This window comes from Cydia strobilella, chromosome 15 (genome assembly GCF_947568885.1).
Source record: "Cydia strobilella chromosome 15, ilCydStro3.1, whole genome shotgun sequence".
NCBI classification, from domain to species: Eukaryota; Metazoa; Arthropoda; class Insecta; order Lepidoptera; family Tortricidae; genus Cydia; species Cydia strobilella.
Genome location: NC_086055.1, coordinates 16532851 through 16552189, shown reverse-complemented (window position 1 = coordinate 16552189; position 19339 = coordinate 16532851). Strand labels below are relative to the sequence as shown.

Sequence of the window (19339 nt, the reverse complement as noted above, 5' to 3'; positions counted from 1 at the left end):
CGTGCGAATATAAAGTTTTTTTCTTTGTATTTGCGTGACGCACCAAAACGTTCTTGTTCTTCAGTTACGATGTTCTACTAGTCACTTGACTATTCCCCGCTCTGGGGGCCTAGCAAGATGACAGCCATAAATCAACAAACGCCAAACGAAAACTAAAAAACCGAACAAGTGCTTGTCGGACTCGCCTACCGAGGGATTCGTACTTTTTAGTATTTGTTGTTATAGCGGCAACAGAAATACATCATCTGTGAAAATTTCAACTGTTCACTGTTCAAGAGATACAGCCTGGTGACAGACAGACGGACAGCGGAGTCTCAGTAAAAGGGTCCCGTCCGTACCCAAAGGGTATGGAACCCTAAAAATGTATCGCGATGACAGATGCCTCAGAAAGTCACGTGACTATTTCAATCGGCTTTTTTTTTCAACTTGGCTAAAGTCCGTTCGCCTGAGCGTTCGCCTCGTGCTCTGAACAACAAATTGGGAATACTGGGTAACTTGCGCGCGCGCACACTGTCGGAGCCATGACAGTCGGTGACAGTGACTTGTGCTGTGTACTGTGAACTGTGAACTGCGGCAGTGCAGTTAACGTAAGTTATATAAAATTATATTCATATTCGGGTAAAATCGATTCCACGAAAAAGTCTCTTCTGGGGACAATACAATAAAAGTTATCAATCCAACCCAGATCTTGACCAGATCTTTTTCAGATGTGACCCAGGTCTTGGTCAGATCATAGAAATCGATAATTTCACAAATTACCACCATTTTAGATTTGATTGACCAGATCTTGGTCAGATGTGACCCAATCTTGGTCAGATCATAGAATTCGATAATTTCACAAATTACCACCATTTTAGAATTGATCATTTCATGATATGGTAAGTTAGGTTTGACTTTTTCATGATATAGCCAACCAATCATTTCGTGAAATGATTGCCACATCTGTTATTAAATTGTAAGATTTGGCCACTTTTTTATTTATTTGAGCCATAAGTACTGAAAAAAAATATCCCGCCTGTAACAGAGCAGCGTAAACATCAGCTATTGATTATCTAACTTTGCGATGTCTACAGGAAAGTCCCGAACGATTTAAGCAATTTTAACATAAGTATATTAAATGTCTATGACCCATTTATATATTATTTATATTAAGTATTCATAAAGACAATTAACATGTGATGTGAGTATTGTCAATGTAAGAATTAAGGACAAATACCTAACATTTCAATAATTTATACACCTTTTTTTTCAAAAAAAAATTTTTTTTACGAATAGCACAAAAGTAAATTAAAATGCGAAACCCATTTTTTACGTCAAATTAAATCGTCAGATTAGCAAGAAAATATAGCTTGTTTGAATGCTTTCAGACATTTTAATTTTTAGAGTTCCGTACCCAAAAGGTAAAAACGGAACCCTATTAGAAAGACTCCGCTGTCCGTCTGTCCGTCTTTCCGTCTGTCCGTCTGTCTGTCGGTTACCAGGCTGTATCTCATGAACCGTGATAGCTAGACGGTTGAAATTTTCACAGATGATGTATTTCTGTTTCCGCTATAACAACAAATACTAAAAAGTACGGAACCCTCGGTGCGCGAGACCGACTCGCATTTGGCCGGTTTTTTTCCCTTTAGGGTTCCGTACCATTACACAAAAAACGGCAAAAAATCACGTTTGTTGTATGGGAGCCCCACTTAAATATTTATTTTATTCTGTTTTATTTATTTTGTTATAGCGGCAACAGAAATACATTATCTGTGAACATTTTAACTGTCTACCTATCACGATTCATGAGATACAGCCTGGTGACAGACAGACGGACAGACAGATGGACTCCGTCCGACTCGCACTTGGCCGGTTTATTTCAACTTAGTTCATTTACTTTGTTATTTGCAGTCAAAAATCTGATCGAGTTCCAAATATATTGCATAATACACAAATTACACAATCCACATTCCAGCAAGACAGTACAATGTGAACTAGACGCAATCAATACTGTTCGGTACCATAGACAAGAATACAATAGAGAGTGACAATATTTTTTACATTAAGTACCGTGAACCGGGGTGAATAGGGACAAAACATAAAATGTGATTTACCTGAAAATTTCTTAAAAAATTCCAACACAAGTGGTATCATACAAAATCTATTATTATTTTCAATCGAATGATAAAATTTGTGTAGGCATTTTTTAAGAAATTGACAGGTTAAATCACATTTTAAATTTTGTCCCTATTCACCCCAGCCATCCCTATTCACCCCGGTTGACGGTACTTAATTTCGTTCCTTGTTTACTTACTACATTGCACGCTGATAACCGGAACGCAGTTAATAGGCTATTAAAATACTTTGATAACATTAAGGTATTAAGCAAAGATATTAAAGCGCCTTATAAATGTGACTTATGTGACTGATACTGATTCAAATAATATTACTTTGTTAATCCGCGCAGTAATTACATGCTAGACAATCAGTGCTAACCCGTTATACTTACTTGAGTATTTTTACATGCAATTAAGGTTTTTGTTTTAATTAATTTGGATTTTCGCAAAGTAAAGATTCTATTAATTATTTGATACTGATTTATTATTTCGTGCCCTCACAGTTGAATGCACGCTTGGCATCAGCACCCGGAATATTACAAGCGGAACTCCTTTTCTTATAAGTAGAATTAGAAAAGGAGTTCCGCTTGTAATATTAGTTGTAGTTTATTATGCAACACGGCCCTGATAGTAATTGTATTATTTGCTTGTACCTGATTGTTATTTGTTATAACTTATATGTACCTGTTTGTTATATGTTAATTTTAAGTCTAAGTAAGGTCATGTAAATATATTTATAAGTAATTTAAAGCGAGGCCGAAGGCCGAGCTGCGTGAATGCAGTGCTTCCAAGCGTTCTACCAAGTCAATTGTCTTGATAAGCGAAGCCGTTTAAAGTAGAAATATTATATTATCAAAATCGCAAAATACATGGTAATTGACGCTATTTACAGCAAATCTGTAATGTAATAAACTCGCGTCAACACAAACATGGCTCTCTCCTCTCTAGTTACGACCAAAACCGCTGCTTCAGCAAGCTCAATAGACATCTTATCAAATAATTATCTTATCTTATCTTATCTTATCTTATCTCATGGTTTGCTTGCCGACTTTTTCTTTTCCAGTTTGCAAGGTCTTCGGTATCCACTTTTGTGAGACTATTGGCAGGCAATTAAATACAACTGTCGCACGGCCCTTACGGTTACCAAAGTTTCTTTTTATAATTTTGTAGAGTTAGACCAAGAGAAGTCTGCAACGATTTTGAAAGCACGCAGTGCAAGTGTTATTTTAAAGGTGAAACTTCTATGGCGTATAAATTACACTAGCACTGCGTGTGCTAAAATCGTTGCAGACTTCTCTATGGAGATTACTGTCTCTATTATTAACTAGTCTCTGCCGGTACTGAATGGCCTTGCACCAACTATCTCCACACGAACCACATATGATTAATTAAGCAATGCAAATGAGACTTTACGACTATTAACGAATTTTAAACCCTGAGTTGTAGGTTCGGGTTTCTCAACAAAACTTTCTTATAACGTTTAGGTTTCTACAAATAAAACTTATTAAATATTATGTAATTATTGGTGCTAATTGATAAAAAACCACCCTACTTCCTTTCACGAGCCTATAACAAATTTGATCTAAATCGTTTCAGCAGTTTTAAGCGTGAAAAGAAGCTACTTTCGCATTTATAATATTAGTAGCGATATAGAATTCGCCGTCTTGCACAAATTTTATTATTATACGTACTCTCACGGACTTTAATTATAAAGCCATATTTACAGGATTTTCTTTGCATTAGACACATGGACATAATTATGTGATCCTGAAAATAAGCAATTGCGGAGTGAAACAGTTTGGTGTAACTTTTCTTTCGATAATTTCGCAAATAACCTTTTTATATTCTGCATTTCTTTGTCGCTCACTTTAATCATTTCTTTAAAGCAAAGTTGTTTATTCATTATATTCATTAAAGCTCCGTGATTAGACCCGCCCTGAGCCCTAGAATTTCTATGCCCATACGGTACAAAAGCTTACCTTTAGGCCCTTTGTAGAAACCTAGATTACCTAGATACCTGGGCATGTGTCTGAGACTGATTAAATCGTGTGACATACCGCTTTAGAGATAAAAACAGTTTATAAGAACTCTTTATACAAAGTTATAAGAATTAAAAAAAGATTTAACTAAATAATTTTATTTTTCCACAGTATAAAAGCATTTACCATTTTCAGGGTTCCGTACCCAAAGGGTAAAAACGGGACCCTATTACTAAGACTCCGCTGTCCGTCTGTCTGTCACCACGCTGTATCTCATGAACCGTGATAGCTAGACAGTTGAAATTTTCACAGATGATGTATTTCTGTTGCCGCTATAACAATAAATACTAATAAGTACGGAACCCTCGGTGGGCAAGTCCGACTCGCACTTGGCCGGTTTTTTTAGATTTCTGTAGAGAAAATGGCAAAAATGAACTTTGTAATTTTGTCATGTCTGTCTGTCAGTCCGTCCGTATGGTATAGAGCCATAGTCAAAAATAGTGGGAGCATCATACAATTATAACTGAAAGTCAAAACCAACTTTTTTCGACATTTATTTGCGACGACGACGAATAAATTTTGTATATTTGTAATTAAGACCCGTTGCTACCCTGTCCCTATAATTAATGTATTCGCATAATGTTATCATAGACAATAGAATATAATTATATGTGTTTTAATTATGAACCGACCTATTTTATAACAGCGCAGACTAAATTGGATTGTGCTTTGTTTTTGTTTCGTTGTTGTTGTTGTTGTTAGGTACATTGTTGTTTGTTTTGTTAACAAAATCGTGAAGTTTTGTAAATTCTAATTCGAAGTCTTTTGTTATTTATTACTTTTATTAGTAATATTAAAGCAAGACGTGGGTTGCGTCATTACCAAACTAAAATGGAGTTAGGCGGGACATGTTGCTAGGCAGTGATATATGGCAGGTGGACTAAAATGTTAACGGAATGGAGGCCGCTTTTGGATGAAAGTTCGTTGGCTCGTTGGGTGGACGACATCCGGAAGATTGCGGGTCACTTCTCGATGAGATTGGCTCAGGACCTGGACAAGTGGCGTACCTGGAAGAGAGGCCTATAGTCAGCAGTGGGCGATAGGGCTGATATGATGATAATAATGATATAAACATAAATACTATAAAAGCTTAAGGTGTATTGAGGTCACTTCGAAAATGGGGTTATTTTAAAAATAACAAAAACCTACCTACTAAACTAGAAGCTTTTTCTGCTATAGCAACAGTAAGTCGTCCTGGTAAGCGTTGTAGTAGCGTAAGCACAGAATAAGGGCCAGTTGCATTAACCACAGTGAACAGACTGATCAACATAATATTGATTTAAACTAACACGATTTTCACTCATAATTTTAATCTAACACGAGACTTAATCGCGTAAAAACTTACGTTTATTTATGGCGTAACGTTTCGAACGTGACATTACGTTCGTGGTCACAGACAGACACAGACCATACATAGGCTAGTTTTTAGGGTTCCGTACCCAAAGGGTGAAAACGGGGCCCTATTACTAAGACTCCGCTGTCCGTCTGTCTGTCTATTCGTCTGTCTGTCTGTCACCAGGCTGTATCTCATGCTGTAGATGATGTATTTCTGTTGCCGCTATAACAACAAATACTAAAAAGTACGGAACCCTCGGTGGGCGAGTCCGACTCGCACTTGGCCGATTTATTTTTATTTTACGATCATCATCATCATTCCACGCACGTAAGTCACTCCAGGAGCCAGCTAATAATATATGTAGGTCTAATATCATTCGGAAAATGGGTTAGTCATAATTTAAAGGATTTTACTAATTCGCATAAGCAAATTAGTAAAATGCTGATGCTGATAACAGCGTGCTCTCTAATTCAGTATGCAAAGTACTACAAGTGTGACACTCCATAATTCATATCGTTAGACCAGTCACCAGGAATGGACACCTCCTTAATCGGCATTTTGCAACTTTGTAGGTCTATAGCCGAAAGACAAAACCTAGTAAATTGATATCGAAAATAATAAATTCGAGGCTCTGGGCATATCTTCAGGAAATTTGATACCCACCTATCTTAATGCCTAGAAAACGCCAGGCAAACTAAGGTAACTGGCACAAGCACAGGCCCCGGTCTTTTTGGGCTGTTACTGCACACTATGTCTTTAAGACACACACACACACACACACTGCACATTATGTTTATCTCTTTATGTCTTTAATTTATCTTTAGCTACTGCCGTGCCCTACCATTGCACCTGTATGCAATACCATTCCTACCATGGATGCAATAAATATACGAAAGTGGAGGACCCGCTCGAAATCGCCTATTCATAGTACAAACGTAGTCCTCATTTTCCTCTCTGGATATCCAGAGAGGAAAATGAGGACTACATCTGTTCCATAATGTTCCGTTTTCTATGGAAAGCATCACGTGATCACCTGTCATGTCATAGAAAAGTAAGCGCCGGAAGCTCCGGCCCGGTCACGGCCCGGTCTAACGTGAGTCATCCTTTATATATTTACCTACATCAAATTATGTACAAATATTTTACTTAGGTTATCAGGTTTAGCCGCAGATTTCTGTGTGATTAAAACCAGCTATTAATTAGAGGTGAGAAATATCTGCCGGCAATTTGTAGCGGAATCCTAAACAGGCGGCATTTGAATTGGAACGCGGTCTAATTAAGCGGTAAGATAATACATAATTATTGGAAGTAGGACAGTTTTAGATGTATTTTTCGTGTCGCTATTTATGCTATTAAGTATGTATATGTAAAGATGTAGGATATCACCTTAAATATTAATAATACGTATATCATATGAAATAAACTGAGATGTGAATTCGGAAACCACTTTTTAACTTATCATTTTTATTTTATTATTTATTGTTATTTATTAAACGTACAAATTGTCAAAATGAAGCCCCTAAATTAGGGAATAGCAAATTGAGTAGTATATATCTAAAATTATCTTACTCATTCAAGAATTATGTCTAGGCAAAGATAGATATAACTCCGTAATAGATGGATACAGTCTAAGGAAAAAACGTGCCTCGAAAATCAAGAAAATTTGATTCTCGTTCAGAGGGCGCTACTAGCTTTGGCCTACTGTCGTATAGATGGCGTTGACGGTTTCGTTTGTTATTTAACAATTTTAACGCATATCAGTGAAAGAACATGGGTCAAAATCATAAAAATAATTAATGCAAATAAAAAAAATCATTTATCCATATTTTAATACATTTTATCGTATTTTTATGAATCTTCATTTTTAGTTTTAAAGTGTGTCGACAGATGGCAGTGAATTTACTGGGGTTACAAAATTTACTATGACAGTACCGCTCTAGTATAAGTTACTCTATGGTCTAGGTATACTCTTAAAATCACAGAAAATTCTATTTTCAAACCTAAAATGCGAATGAAAGAATCAAATTTTCGTGATTTTCGAGGCACGTTTTTTCCTTAGACTGTATCCATCTATTACGGAGTTATATCTATCTTTGGTTACACCAAAGTTTACAATAAAATATAGTTTTTACACTAAAGGGGATCCCATGCCCCAATGACCTTCGATTTGAATCCCTTAGTTTTCTAATGTTTTTTGTAGTTTATCATATTAACAGCAACGGATTTTAGCAATATAGTATCCCATATTTACTTCAAAGTTAATTGTTTTCGAAATATTTGGCATCAAAGTTGAACAATTATAGGCCAAAAAACTGGTTTTCTGGCCATAACTTTTGTGTTAATTAGTTTAAAATTAAAACCTTAGACAAATTTTTAGAGACGTCTAAGACGAACCCAAATATGTAGATTTCGTATAAGTAAGATCTTTCACAGCAATCGAGATACGAAAAAAGTGTTTTTTTAGACAATGTTTAAAACAATCATAAATAAATAAGTATCCATTTTTTTTACAATCCGGTAGACAAAAATGGAGATAAAAGATTGAAGAACCGATAGCCGCTTGTCTTATAATTCTATATGTAGTGCAAAAGTAGGAGATACGATTCAAAACTTGTCAAAAATCGATGAAACCTCAGGTAGCCAAAAATGTTGAAATCACCGACACCTTGGCTTGTTGACTGATTAAAAAATTGCCAACATTTTTTTTTTTTTTTTATGAAATAGGAGGCAAACGAGCAGACACAAAATGCACACAGTCCAAAAGCTAATCAGCCGTCGGCCTTAAACATAATGTATACTAATCGCCATTGTTTATTATTCGCATAACTAATCAAGGGCAATCACTATACGATATACGATCGAGATTTTATGGACTTGCGAAATGATTAATCAAGTCCGCGGTCAATGTGAAGATCATCTTCAATGTAAACAAGGCATTGAATACAGTCTTGTTTATAAGTTTTGAATGATTCACGGTTTCACTAGACTTATATAAGTGTGAACGCGACCAGACCAACGAGTGTGAACGCAACCGACGCTCAAGAATGAGGGCAGACCGAGCGCGGTCTACACAACTTTGACACCCACCCGCTATCTTCAGTCACCCGTGAACATGATGCATGTAACTGCGTCCAAATATCGGGAACTCAAAAACAATACAAAAGGTAATCACGGTCTATATCCCGGTCAATAGATATCTCTCTCTCTCTCTCTCTCTCTCTCTCTCTCTCTCTCTCTCTCTCTCTCTCTCTCTCTCTCTTAGCATTATTATTCCCATCTGATTGTGGGGTCTGCCTTTCTTGTCCTTTCTTTCTTTGTCGATACCTACTACACAATGTTTAAATTAAAGAAAAGAAAATAAAATAGATCGGTGTTTCAAATGGTCGCAAGTTCGAGTCTTTTCTATTTTTCTTTTGATTTTAGTATTTGCCAGACTGCCAGAATTATCTTCAATAAAAGTTAACATTTCAATTGCGACAGTCCTGCAGCAGCGTTGTTTGTTTTTGAAAGCAGCAAAGAAATGTCAAATTTCTTATCCATGTCCTTAATAAAATTACTGCCAATATTGGTTTAGAAATAAGTACCTAGGTATTGTTTGCAGCAAGATATTCATCAACACAATTCTGCAATGTTGTTGTTTCACAGACATATAAAACTTTAAAACGGGTCACTTACGTATTTTTTGGTTCGCTTCATTACGAGTAGCTTGAACGGGAGCACGCGTTGGCGTTGGTTTTTCTAACCTATATGTAGTTGTGGATACTTATAACCAAATAATGCGTATAAATACATTTGTGCGGATTAAATAGGATTCATCTCTTTGTTAACCACTTAAATCTTTAAAAACACTAAATGACGATGTATTTATTAAGTAGATTTTTTTCATTTATTTATTAACACAAAGCATATACATTCTAAAAAAAGATGCAATTACGACTACGCTACTTCACTTAAGGCCATTCTATCGGTTTGCCGCTGTCTCTGTCACATTTCGCAAGAAAGAACGAGAAAGATCATACGCGCCAAGTGTCAATTTTGATCGAATTTTGTTGATTTTTATTTATTTTAAAAACGTTACCTTACAATATCAAAATTCGAAAGCTATGAAATTACTGTTTAAGTTAAGATTGTTTTTTCTTCTTTTTTTGTTTATAGTATCACATAATAAATAACCGAGTAAAGTAGGATTAAAAGTCCGAGTTAGAGGTTACTTTGGGAATTAATTGTATCGAGCGAAGTGTCATAATTCGTGTATCGGAAGCTATGTTGTTAAAGATAATATAGTCAAGAACTACATATATTTTTTCCACGTCTACGAATATCAACGCCTCTTAGAAAAACATGATCATATAAGGAGATTTTTCGCCTTCTGGCTCAGGGAACCGCCTTAAGTCCTCGTATGCCGAAACGCAGATCCACGACGAAGAAACCATTTGAAAAAAATAATCCCGGCACACGAGAGGTAAATTCACCATGTACGTGTAAATTAATCGTCAAATTACATTACTAAGCATTCTAAGTAACCTTAATTATAATCACATCGCGGCAATTATAATCACACAGGGGACAGCGTTAATTTGATCGGCGCAAATCCGTGGAAACCATAACTCTCGCCCTGATCCGGCCCTTCGGACCGGGAGACATTCCCATTACTAGCAGGAAAATAGCTGCTTCAATAAAAAAGTTTTAATGTAACCAAGGAAAATTTTAGGTTATGCACAATTTTGCAGTAAGGGTCTCGGAGGGGAAGCAAGAAACAGACACCGGTCCGTGTTTAATTATAAACAGACATATGTTTATTCTAGTTAACTAATCCCCTTTAAACCTGCAGCTTGGTCACAGAATAAATAATAGTATCATACAGAACGGCCACGCAACGCCCCGCCCCGACTCGAATTACCTCGCCCCGCGACAGCAGATTGACGGCCGTTTGCCGGCCGTACTCACACTATGACGCATGACGCGTGTACAGACGTGCCGTTCACACATAGGAACGCAAGTGATTTTTGATGTATAGCCACAGAATAAGTAATAGTATATATTATCATACCGAACGGCCACGCACCGCCCCGCCCCGACTCGAATTACCTCGCTCCGCGACAGAAATCAAGCAACTTACTCACACTATGACGCATGACGCGTGTACAGACGTGCCGTTCACACATAGAAACGCAAGTGATTTTTGATGTATAGCGTGTCCGCCCTGTGGTATAGCTTGTCCGCCCTGTGTCTAGGTGTAACTCTAATCGGATGGCTTGAAAACAATAGTCCGCCAAGCTGCTAGAATGTCTCCCGGACTGACATGTCATTACGTCCGGCTGCTGACAGATGGGCTCAGCCTGAAATATGACGCAGGTATGTCACGGCCCTTATTCGAGGGATAATACCTAGTGAGTTTGATTTCTTGGAGCCGCTTGTTTTGACAGCTTTCACTCGTTTTTCTTCAGTTTCATGATAATTAATAATTTGATCCCTTCCACATTTTCTTTGGAATGAGACAGGAAGGCATGAAGTGACAGCTATTTTAGGTTTAGGGAAACGAATTCATTGCTTTTTAGGGTTCTGTAAAAGAGAAAAACCCTTATAGGATCACTCGTGCGTCTGTCTGTCCGTCGGTCAGCCTATTTGTTTCGAAACTACTGGACCAGTTAAGTTGAAATGTAGTACACATCTGTACATAAGTCTGTAACCCAAAGACGGACATGCAACGTAATGAATTTTAAACAGAGGTCACCTTTGGGGGAAAATAAGAAAAAAAAAAAAACTGTATCGTTATTTATTTTATAAAATAAATAAAAAGGGTGAGCCTTATGACAATCTTAAACATATTTTTTTTTTATAATTTTAAGAAAATGCTCAAAAACGCCCATAAAGTTCCTTAGGTAATACTTGGGCAGGAAGAGGTTCTTTCGACAAAATTAGCCCTACATACAATGCCGCCGCCATACAATGGAAGTTACGCTTTCAGTCATTATAAAACGATATTCTGAAATAACCTTAGAGGATATAACTAAACGGAGACGTCTTGTCTGTAATTTCCTGTACAAAAAAGTCTGCCGATTTTTGCGGGGGAGGGGAACGTCAAATGTATACGTAACGTAAAAATAGCCATGTCAGATAAACGTGAGTCCACATTGGGTATGACCATTGTCCGACTATTTTCGACAGAGGGGAGCGCCTGTTAATAGCTACTCCGTTTGGTTATATCCTCTATAACAGAATATCATCACCTAAATAATCTAAAAAGGAGGCTAATAGGAAGATCCTAACTCATCAGCTTGCAGCGGGATAATCAAAGCACTTCGACCATAAATTTATTAAGATTGATGACACTTAACGTGATTTGCGACAAAGCGGCTTTCGAAATGTATAGACTGTAAACTAAACTATTTATATTTATATTTAAACTTGCTATTATTCGCATCTCGCTCGCACCAATGCAAATAAGCTGTCATTTTCTTTACTGCGGCATATTATTGATAATTTTAACAAACATTTTTGTTCTTGAGTCAAAGCTTGAATATTTGGAAGATTTGTTTTATGAAATAAACTATTTAAACGGATTATATCGCGTTTAATGGATTAAAAATACCTACATCCCGATGTTTCCAAGCGCTTACAGCGTTCGTGGTCAACAGGTGACAGGAAAATATTCAGCTCTGTCAAAATTACAATTACAAATTACAATGTCACGAAATAATGAATAAAAACTATACATTTTAAGGCTATCACGGTAACCGAAGATATTATTTAATCACAGATGTGTGAGAAAACAACTCCTAAAAATGTTAGTCAAAATATTTTTGGTCGACTGTTAGCATCTATAAAACTAACTCAACTCTCCAAAAGAGCGACTAGACGGACGAGTGATGCCAAAATTAGATCAAATTGGCATAAATTTATGTTCGAATCTGGCTCTGGTTTGGCTCTACTTAATTACTCGGGTCTCGGAAACTCATTATTACCGGCAGTGTGTGCTTTTATATGGAGAGGAGTTAATTGTGTTGTTCTGAAAGTTGAACTTTTGGACTTAATTAATATAGATGGCTTGGAAGATAAAGAAACATTATCATTATTTGACTTTGACATTGCGACATTTGTATTCTTATTTTACTATATAAATTTTAATTTTTTGACATCCGGATATTTAATATTATAAAACAATTAATTCTTTGATATTGATTTCTGTTCATATTTTTTTACACAATTTTTTAATTTAGACTTAAGACTAACTGTTTTTTGTTTGCATGCCTGTTGGTCAAATATTATCATCATTACCATCATCATCACTATGTACTACCTATAATTGCAAATAAAACATTTTGAATTTGAATTTGAAAGTGTTGTTATAGGTTATAAACTATTATGCTTGCTTTCTTTCTTTTTCAGATGTTACCATTTCTCATCCTAGTCTTCGCGATCCAGCCAGCCTTCAATCTACCTCAAAAATCAGACTTCCACGACATCAAGAGGGAGCTCCGAAAAAAGAAAGGGATAAACATAGCGTATCCTCTCCCTATCACTCATCACTTGCTCCTACCATCGCAGCTACACGTTTTACCAGCAACGTCAAATGTGCATCACAGTTCAGTACATACTGGGGTCCAACATATAGTCACTAGTAATGGAAAGATTCCTGTGTTCTCGCAAACTGTGTCACATTCGTCTACTAACATCACGCATCCAACTCAACTAGTCCCAATTCTAGTTCCATTGCAAATCCAACATAATTATGTGCAACAACATAATGTACAACAACAACACAATCTAATACAGCAGCAACTGTTGCACGATTTATCTGTAATACCTTTAAGAGCGCAGAAGTTCGGGCATTTAAGAGTAGAAAAGAAGGCAGAAGATAGAGACGACATGAACCATTTTAGAACATTCTACGGGGGTTTTGGAAATGGTCTGTATTTCGGAGGCCACGGCGCCGGCCACGGGTTCTATGCTTACGGAAAATGAACTCTAATTAGACTGCATAAGGTTTAAATGGCATTTGTTAAAAGTCCGTTCTAATGCGATTTTAAGTAAAAGCCTTGGCTTTAGCGATCTCTTTGTGCCTTTTAGTGGTTTAGGATGCGGTCGCACTGGAAGCCTAGCGACTTACAATTTATAATAAACCATTGTTTTAAGGACTATTATAACTCGGTTGTATAAATAATGCTTTTAAGTATGGGGCTTTTCATGTAACTGGGGGCCTAGACAATGTCACAATCCTACATCGACAAACGTCAAACGAAAAGAAAAAAATGTATCGGGATGACAGTCACGTGATTATGACTTAAGTAAGTTTCGAATGGCATAATCTATAGTCCGACAAGAAATTGTAGAAAATTATTAAGGGCGCCACTTCCGACGTAACTGTCGTTTTCTTGGACGTAAAGTGCTTTTTTAAACATGACAATTTAAAGTTTTTTTTTAGTTTCATTTTATTTAATTTCTACTATTTTATCTAGGCTCCTAGGTTCCATGTATGGAACAAAACAACTTTCGATGTATTTATCTATGTATAACTTTTAGGGCCACTTGCACCATTCACTAACCCGGGGTTAACCAGTTAAACCTGGAGTTACCATGGTTACCAGTACAATTTGACACTGCGGCTTAACCGCTTAACCCCGGGTTAGTGGGATGGTGCAAGTGAGACTTAGTATTGTTAAATTATTATTTTGAATAATTTGCTCGTAGTATTTCTAATAAATAGTGTTTAGTAATAGATGTTGACAGTCTACCTATGCCTACTACCTCTAAGTTTGACAATGTTTGGCAAAAAAATCTTTACTGTACTCTGATCTAATATAATAATAATAATTAAATTATTTAAAAAAAATTGTGTACCTAACGGCCTGGCCACGACATCGCGCGGCGGCGGCAGTGGCGAGCGGCGGCCATAGGTTGGAGCGAGACACAGCGATCGGACCTTTCGTTCCCACCTATGGCCGCCGCTCGCCGCTGCTGCCGCCGCGCGATGTCGTGGCCAGGACGTAACATAAGTATCTTTCTTTCAGAATGCCCATATTTTTGTATAACTGCCTTTCCACGGATAGCCACCGCAAGTGACCTTGTAAAATCAGTTTAAATAATATTGTCTTAGGTTACCGCGATAGTTACTCATGAAATAAATCCGTTTTCATAGTTTTATTCCATGAAAATCAGTTTAATTAAACTTGAAATTTGCGATGAACAATTGAATGCAATTGAACTTACGGTTGTTATAAGTGGTGATGCACTGATGCATATCAGTCCCGATATGATTAAATATTTAGTACTTGCCCAAACTCAAGAGAAATTTTCCATACAAAGTAGCCTAATATTATTGTTATTGATAAAGAACGCAAAATACCTATTTGTCATAAAAAAACTAAAATTTAGATAAGTTAGGTACCTGGGGCTCGTTTCTCAAAGCTTGTAACTTGTAATACAAGCGGATGTCACTTTTTGATAGCTTTTGTTAGAAAGGGACTTCCACTTGTATTACAAGTTACAAGCTTGAAGAGTTAGAAGCCTGAGAAACGGGTACCTGGGGCCAGTTTATCAAAAGCTTGTAGCTTGTAATACAAGTGGAAGTCCCTTTTTGACAGCTTTTGCCCTGGGGGCCGTTTCTCAAAAGCTTGTAACTTGTAATACAAGTGGAAGTCCCTTTCTAACAAAAGCTGTCAAAAAGTGACATTCGCTTGTATTACAAGTTATAAGCTTTTGAGAAACGGGCCCCTGAACTCTGTCGAAATTTACCATCACACAGTATTTCAGTCTTTCTAAATAATTATTCAAGATAAGAGTTTTGAATGATTCACGGTTAGTTTAACTAGACATATTGACCGGGATATCGGGAGCTCATAAACAATACAAAAGGTAATCACGGTTTATATCCCGGTCAATATAAGTCTTATTATTCATGTTTCAAATATAGACGAGACCTGTGAGTTAATAGTATTTTATACAATCGTGATATAATAGAGAGCTTTTCAGTCGAGTACCGTGTTTAAGCAACGAAGCTTGCTGAGTTGCTTAAGTCAAGGTACGAGATTGAAAAGCTTGATTATATCACTATTGTATACAATACTTTTTCTACGAGACAAAAAAAATACTTTCAACTAGTAGAATCATATAGGTAAACGAACCAAAAGTAAACAGCTAAGATACGCAAGCTGCCGCAGCCCGCGATACCTTCATACTCGTACGCGCACCGGCCGCCGGGCCCGGCGCCCCCGGCGGGTTGGTCAACGACACCTCCTCGTAACTCATGAGGCCCTGGTACCTGCTCCGCGCTAAATTCAATTTTAAGACAGTTTTTTTCTCGATTTTGGCCACCGTAGCCCATGGAGACTAACAAGCAACGCTAAGCGGTTTTCGTTGGGTATGAATGTTGCTATATAAAGGGTGTCACATGCGCGTTTCTGACTTATGAAGCAATTGTTTCTACTCCAACATAAAATAAAATGTGTTTGTTGGCCAACCAATCACAAAGCAGATGCGACGCAGCGTGTTTAAGTAGGCTAATTTGCATTGAATCGAGTCGCCTTAAACAAGAAATATTTTATCGAAATGTATGAAGTTCTATTTTCAAAATTTTTATACTTGACTAAACCGTATCGATAAAATTCTTATGCTGGAGTCGGAAGTGCCATAGACTATCCAACGTTGAAAAGAGTAAGGTTGTAGTGTTGCATATGAAGTTGTAATACACAGATTATACTCGACGAGTAGAAAAAATCCATTTCATTTACAATAAATGTGCTATGCGAATATTTCAAATTCATTGATATGAATTTTCACTCATATTACAATTTCAAATATTTACTTATTTGCAATTTTATTAGGAATGGTTTAGAGAGTACAAACTATTTTTTTATAAAACTTTGTCATATTTTTTATAACAGAAATATAAATTTAAGTAGGTATTTAATGTACCTACTCATAGTCATGTCATAGTCATTTTTTTTTATTTATTTTTTTATTTTTTTATATATTCTAATTTACAACTTAATTACTAAACATTTATATTCTCGCCAAACTGTTACGTTTGATGGCGAGATGCGCTCAGTTTTTATACACTTAACCTATTAAACTAGTTTTATAATTTAAACTATCAGTTTCATTAGCCATAATATACTTATACAAACTATTGTTCAAAAACAAATAAAAATAAAAATGGCAAACAATGTAAACAAATATGTCAGTATGCGTTTCCATTTGACATATACCTAATATATCATAACTGTCATAAGGTATAATTAAACATATTATATGTTTTAGTTTTATTTAATATTATATTAGTTTAATTTTTAAGTATGTAGTTTTAATTTTTTAACATGCAGATACGTCTGCGAGCGATACTCCAAATTTTTATATTAAAGGAAAAAATGGAAAAAGTTACAATATGTAACAGTATGGAACAGTTATCCTGCCGGAAGTGTAACTTTTTCCATTTTTTCCTTTAATATAAAAATATGTAGTTTTATTTTAATGATAGTATAGTTTTAATTTGTTTAGTATGTAGATAGTTTTAATGTTTTTTATTATGTGCGTGTATTATATGTATATGTAGTATTTATGTAGAAATTTTACTTCGCTCAAAACGGGACTAGGTCGATCTGTGTAAAATGGTCCTATAATGGCTATAATAATTAATATTATAAACTGTAATTCAAGTAAGGTTTGGGATGCTACCTGCGTAGACACACTGGCACCGTCCCACCTCCAACGGACTAATGTAAAAGCGGGCGGAGCGGCGGAAAGCGCCGAAATTTTAAAACGTAATAAATATAAGAGCCTCGGTAGAGAGTATCATTTCGTTCCATTTGGAGTTGAAACTCTAGGTCCATGGGGTCCCAGCGCGCATAAGTTGTTTGCAGAAATCGCGAAGCTTCTGGTTGACGTAACTGGTGACCGAAGAGCTGGCGGCTTTCTCGCACAACGTATCAGCATTGCGATACTGGGGAAATGCCGCCAGCATCCTTGGTACAATGCCTCAAGGGCCTATTTTAGATTTAAGCTAGAACAGTTATTAATTTCGTTTACGTAGTACCACTGTATATATCTTGTATGTAAATAAATTTGTTAAAAAGTAAGGTTTGAATTTGAAATGAAAATGGCAAATAGCTTGTGTTAGGTCCTCTAGCGATCGTGATATAAGGCGGCTTTCATACACTGATGACACTTTTAAAGGTTAATAGCGTTCTTAGTCTAGTTTCACTAGTGTGCACTAGCCTTAATGTTAGCAAAACTACAATACCCTTCCATAAAATATAGTCTGGACGCTTACCCAGGTTTAACGTTTTAGAATTTTAAGTTTTTCTAAAGCTTAGCTAATACTGTTTTAATTTTGTTTTAATCTCATAAAGCACCTAGTGGATTTTCGGATCATATTTTCATAATAAAGCATATTTTTAAGTCTGCCTTTTTAGGGTTCCGTACCCAAAGGGTAAAAACGGAACCCTATTACTAAGACTCCGCTGTCCGTCTGTCCGTCTGTCTGTCTGTCACCAAGCTGTATCTCATGAACCGTGATAGCTAGACAGTTGAAATTTTCACAAATGATGTATTTCTGTTGCCGCTATAACAACAAATACTAAAAAAGTACGGAACCCTCGGTGCGCGAGTCCGACTCGCACTTTGCCGGTTTTTAAGTGAACATCGTCAAAAGTGATGGTACGGATTCAAACTATTACTTACTTCTCTTGAATTTTTTGCATTTAAATATTGTAATTTAATTTCTTACCTATATATAATAGAATAGAATTTCATTTAATCAAGTAGGATTTTACAATCTCTTTTGTATCGTCAAAAGTACATAGGTAGACGTAAGTACCTATGTTATTTATATTGAGTTCTAAAAGCAAGTTGGAATACCAATAATACTTGCCTTTAATTTGTTACATATTTAATTTTACTTTCTTGCGTAGCCGTTAGCGGTAAAAAAAACAAAAAACTACTTATATCAAACTCAGTATTTTCGATTTATTTTTAAGTGTCCCTCTCTCGTCTACGAAACTCGGAAAATGCAGAGGAAATTAATAAACTTTTTCTAATGTTCCTTTGAGCATCGTAAAATAAATACGAGTAACGTTCCCCTAGGTTGCATGCTCATAAAATGTTCTTGTTTCAAGACAAAATGTCCTTTACGTGTACTCATGTAATTTATTAGGTCCTTAATAAACATTAATGCACAGTCCGGTGCAGAGAAAAGTGACCCTTTTGTCTGTTTGCAGAGGGGCACATCTCTCTCCAGCTGACTGTACATGATGGGTACAGGGAAAGAACATGTCTAGTCACTTTTTTCGGAAAATGAGGTTTCATTTCATGAACTATTGTTATATCTTTTGCTACCACTGTATAATATATGTAACACAACTTTTTTTATAGTTAAAAAAGACCTGGTCACGGAATTACCATACATTATGACATGGTTCCAAATTTTAAAACCGCGATTACTCAAAATGTTACTTAAGTGACTAGACATGTTATTTCCGTGTACCCTTCACATATACCGAATTTATATTGACATAAATAAAGACTACACCGAACAGATTTCGCGTTTTGAAGCATAAGCAAATTAGTTTTTAGGGTTCCGTACCCAAAAGGTCCTATTACTAAGACTCCACTGTCCGTCTGTCTGTCTATCACCAGGCTATATCTCATGAAACCCGGTGTTGCAAGCGCGTTACCGGCCTTAAAATTCAGAGTACATGCACTCTTTTGAAGGGTATGTACATTCGCCATCAGATATATCGGAGCGGCCGAGGTGCTCAAAAATATCTGAACACGCACTCTAACGCCTTGAAAATAGAGGCATGTTCAGATATTTGTGAGCGCCTTGGACGCTCCGATATATCTGATGGCGACTGTACACGATTGCTACGCCA

The 19339-nt window shown here is 36.4% G+C and overlaps 1 protein-coding gene across 2 annotated transcripts; it reads left to right on the top strand.

Annotated features, from left to right (window-relative positions):
• Positions 1-474: 474 nt before the first annotated feature.
• On the top strand, positions 475-13748 carry LOC134747827 (uncharacterized). Of its 2 annotated transcripts, none has more exons than XM_063682468.1 (2): positions 475-587; positions 12861-13740. In XM_063682468.1, exon 2 carries the CDS (start codon positions 12861-12863, stop codon positions 13434-13436), a length of 576 nt encoding a protein of 191 aa, XP_063538538.1. In that variant the 5' UTR covers positions 475-587; the 3' UTR covers positions 13437-13740. The 2 variants fall into 2 exon arrangements, with proteins under 2 accessions (XP_063538538.1, XP_063538537.1); XM_063682467.1 differs by lacking the exon at positions 475-587 and adding an exon at positions 10764-10826 and having other exon boundaries at positions 12861-13748.
• Positions 13749-19339: the final 5591 nt, after the last annotated feature.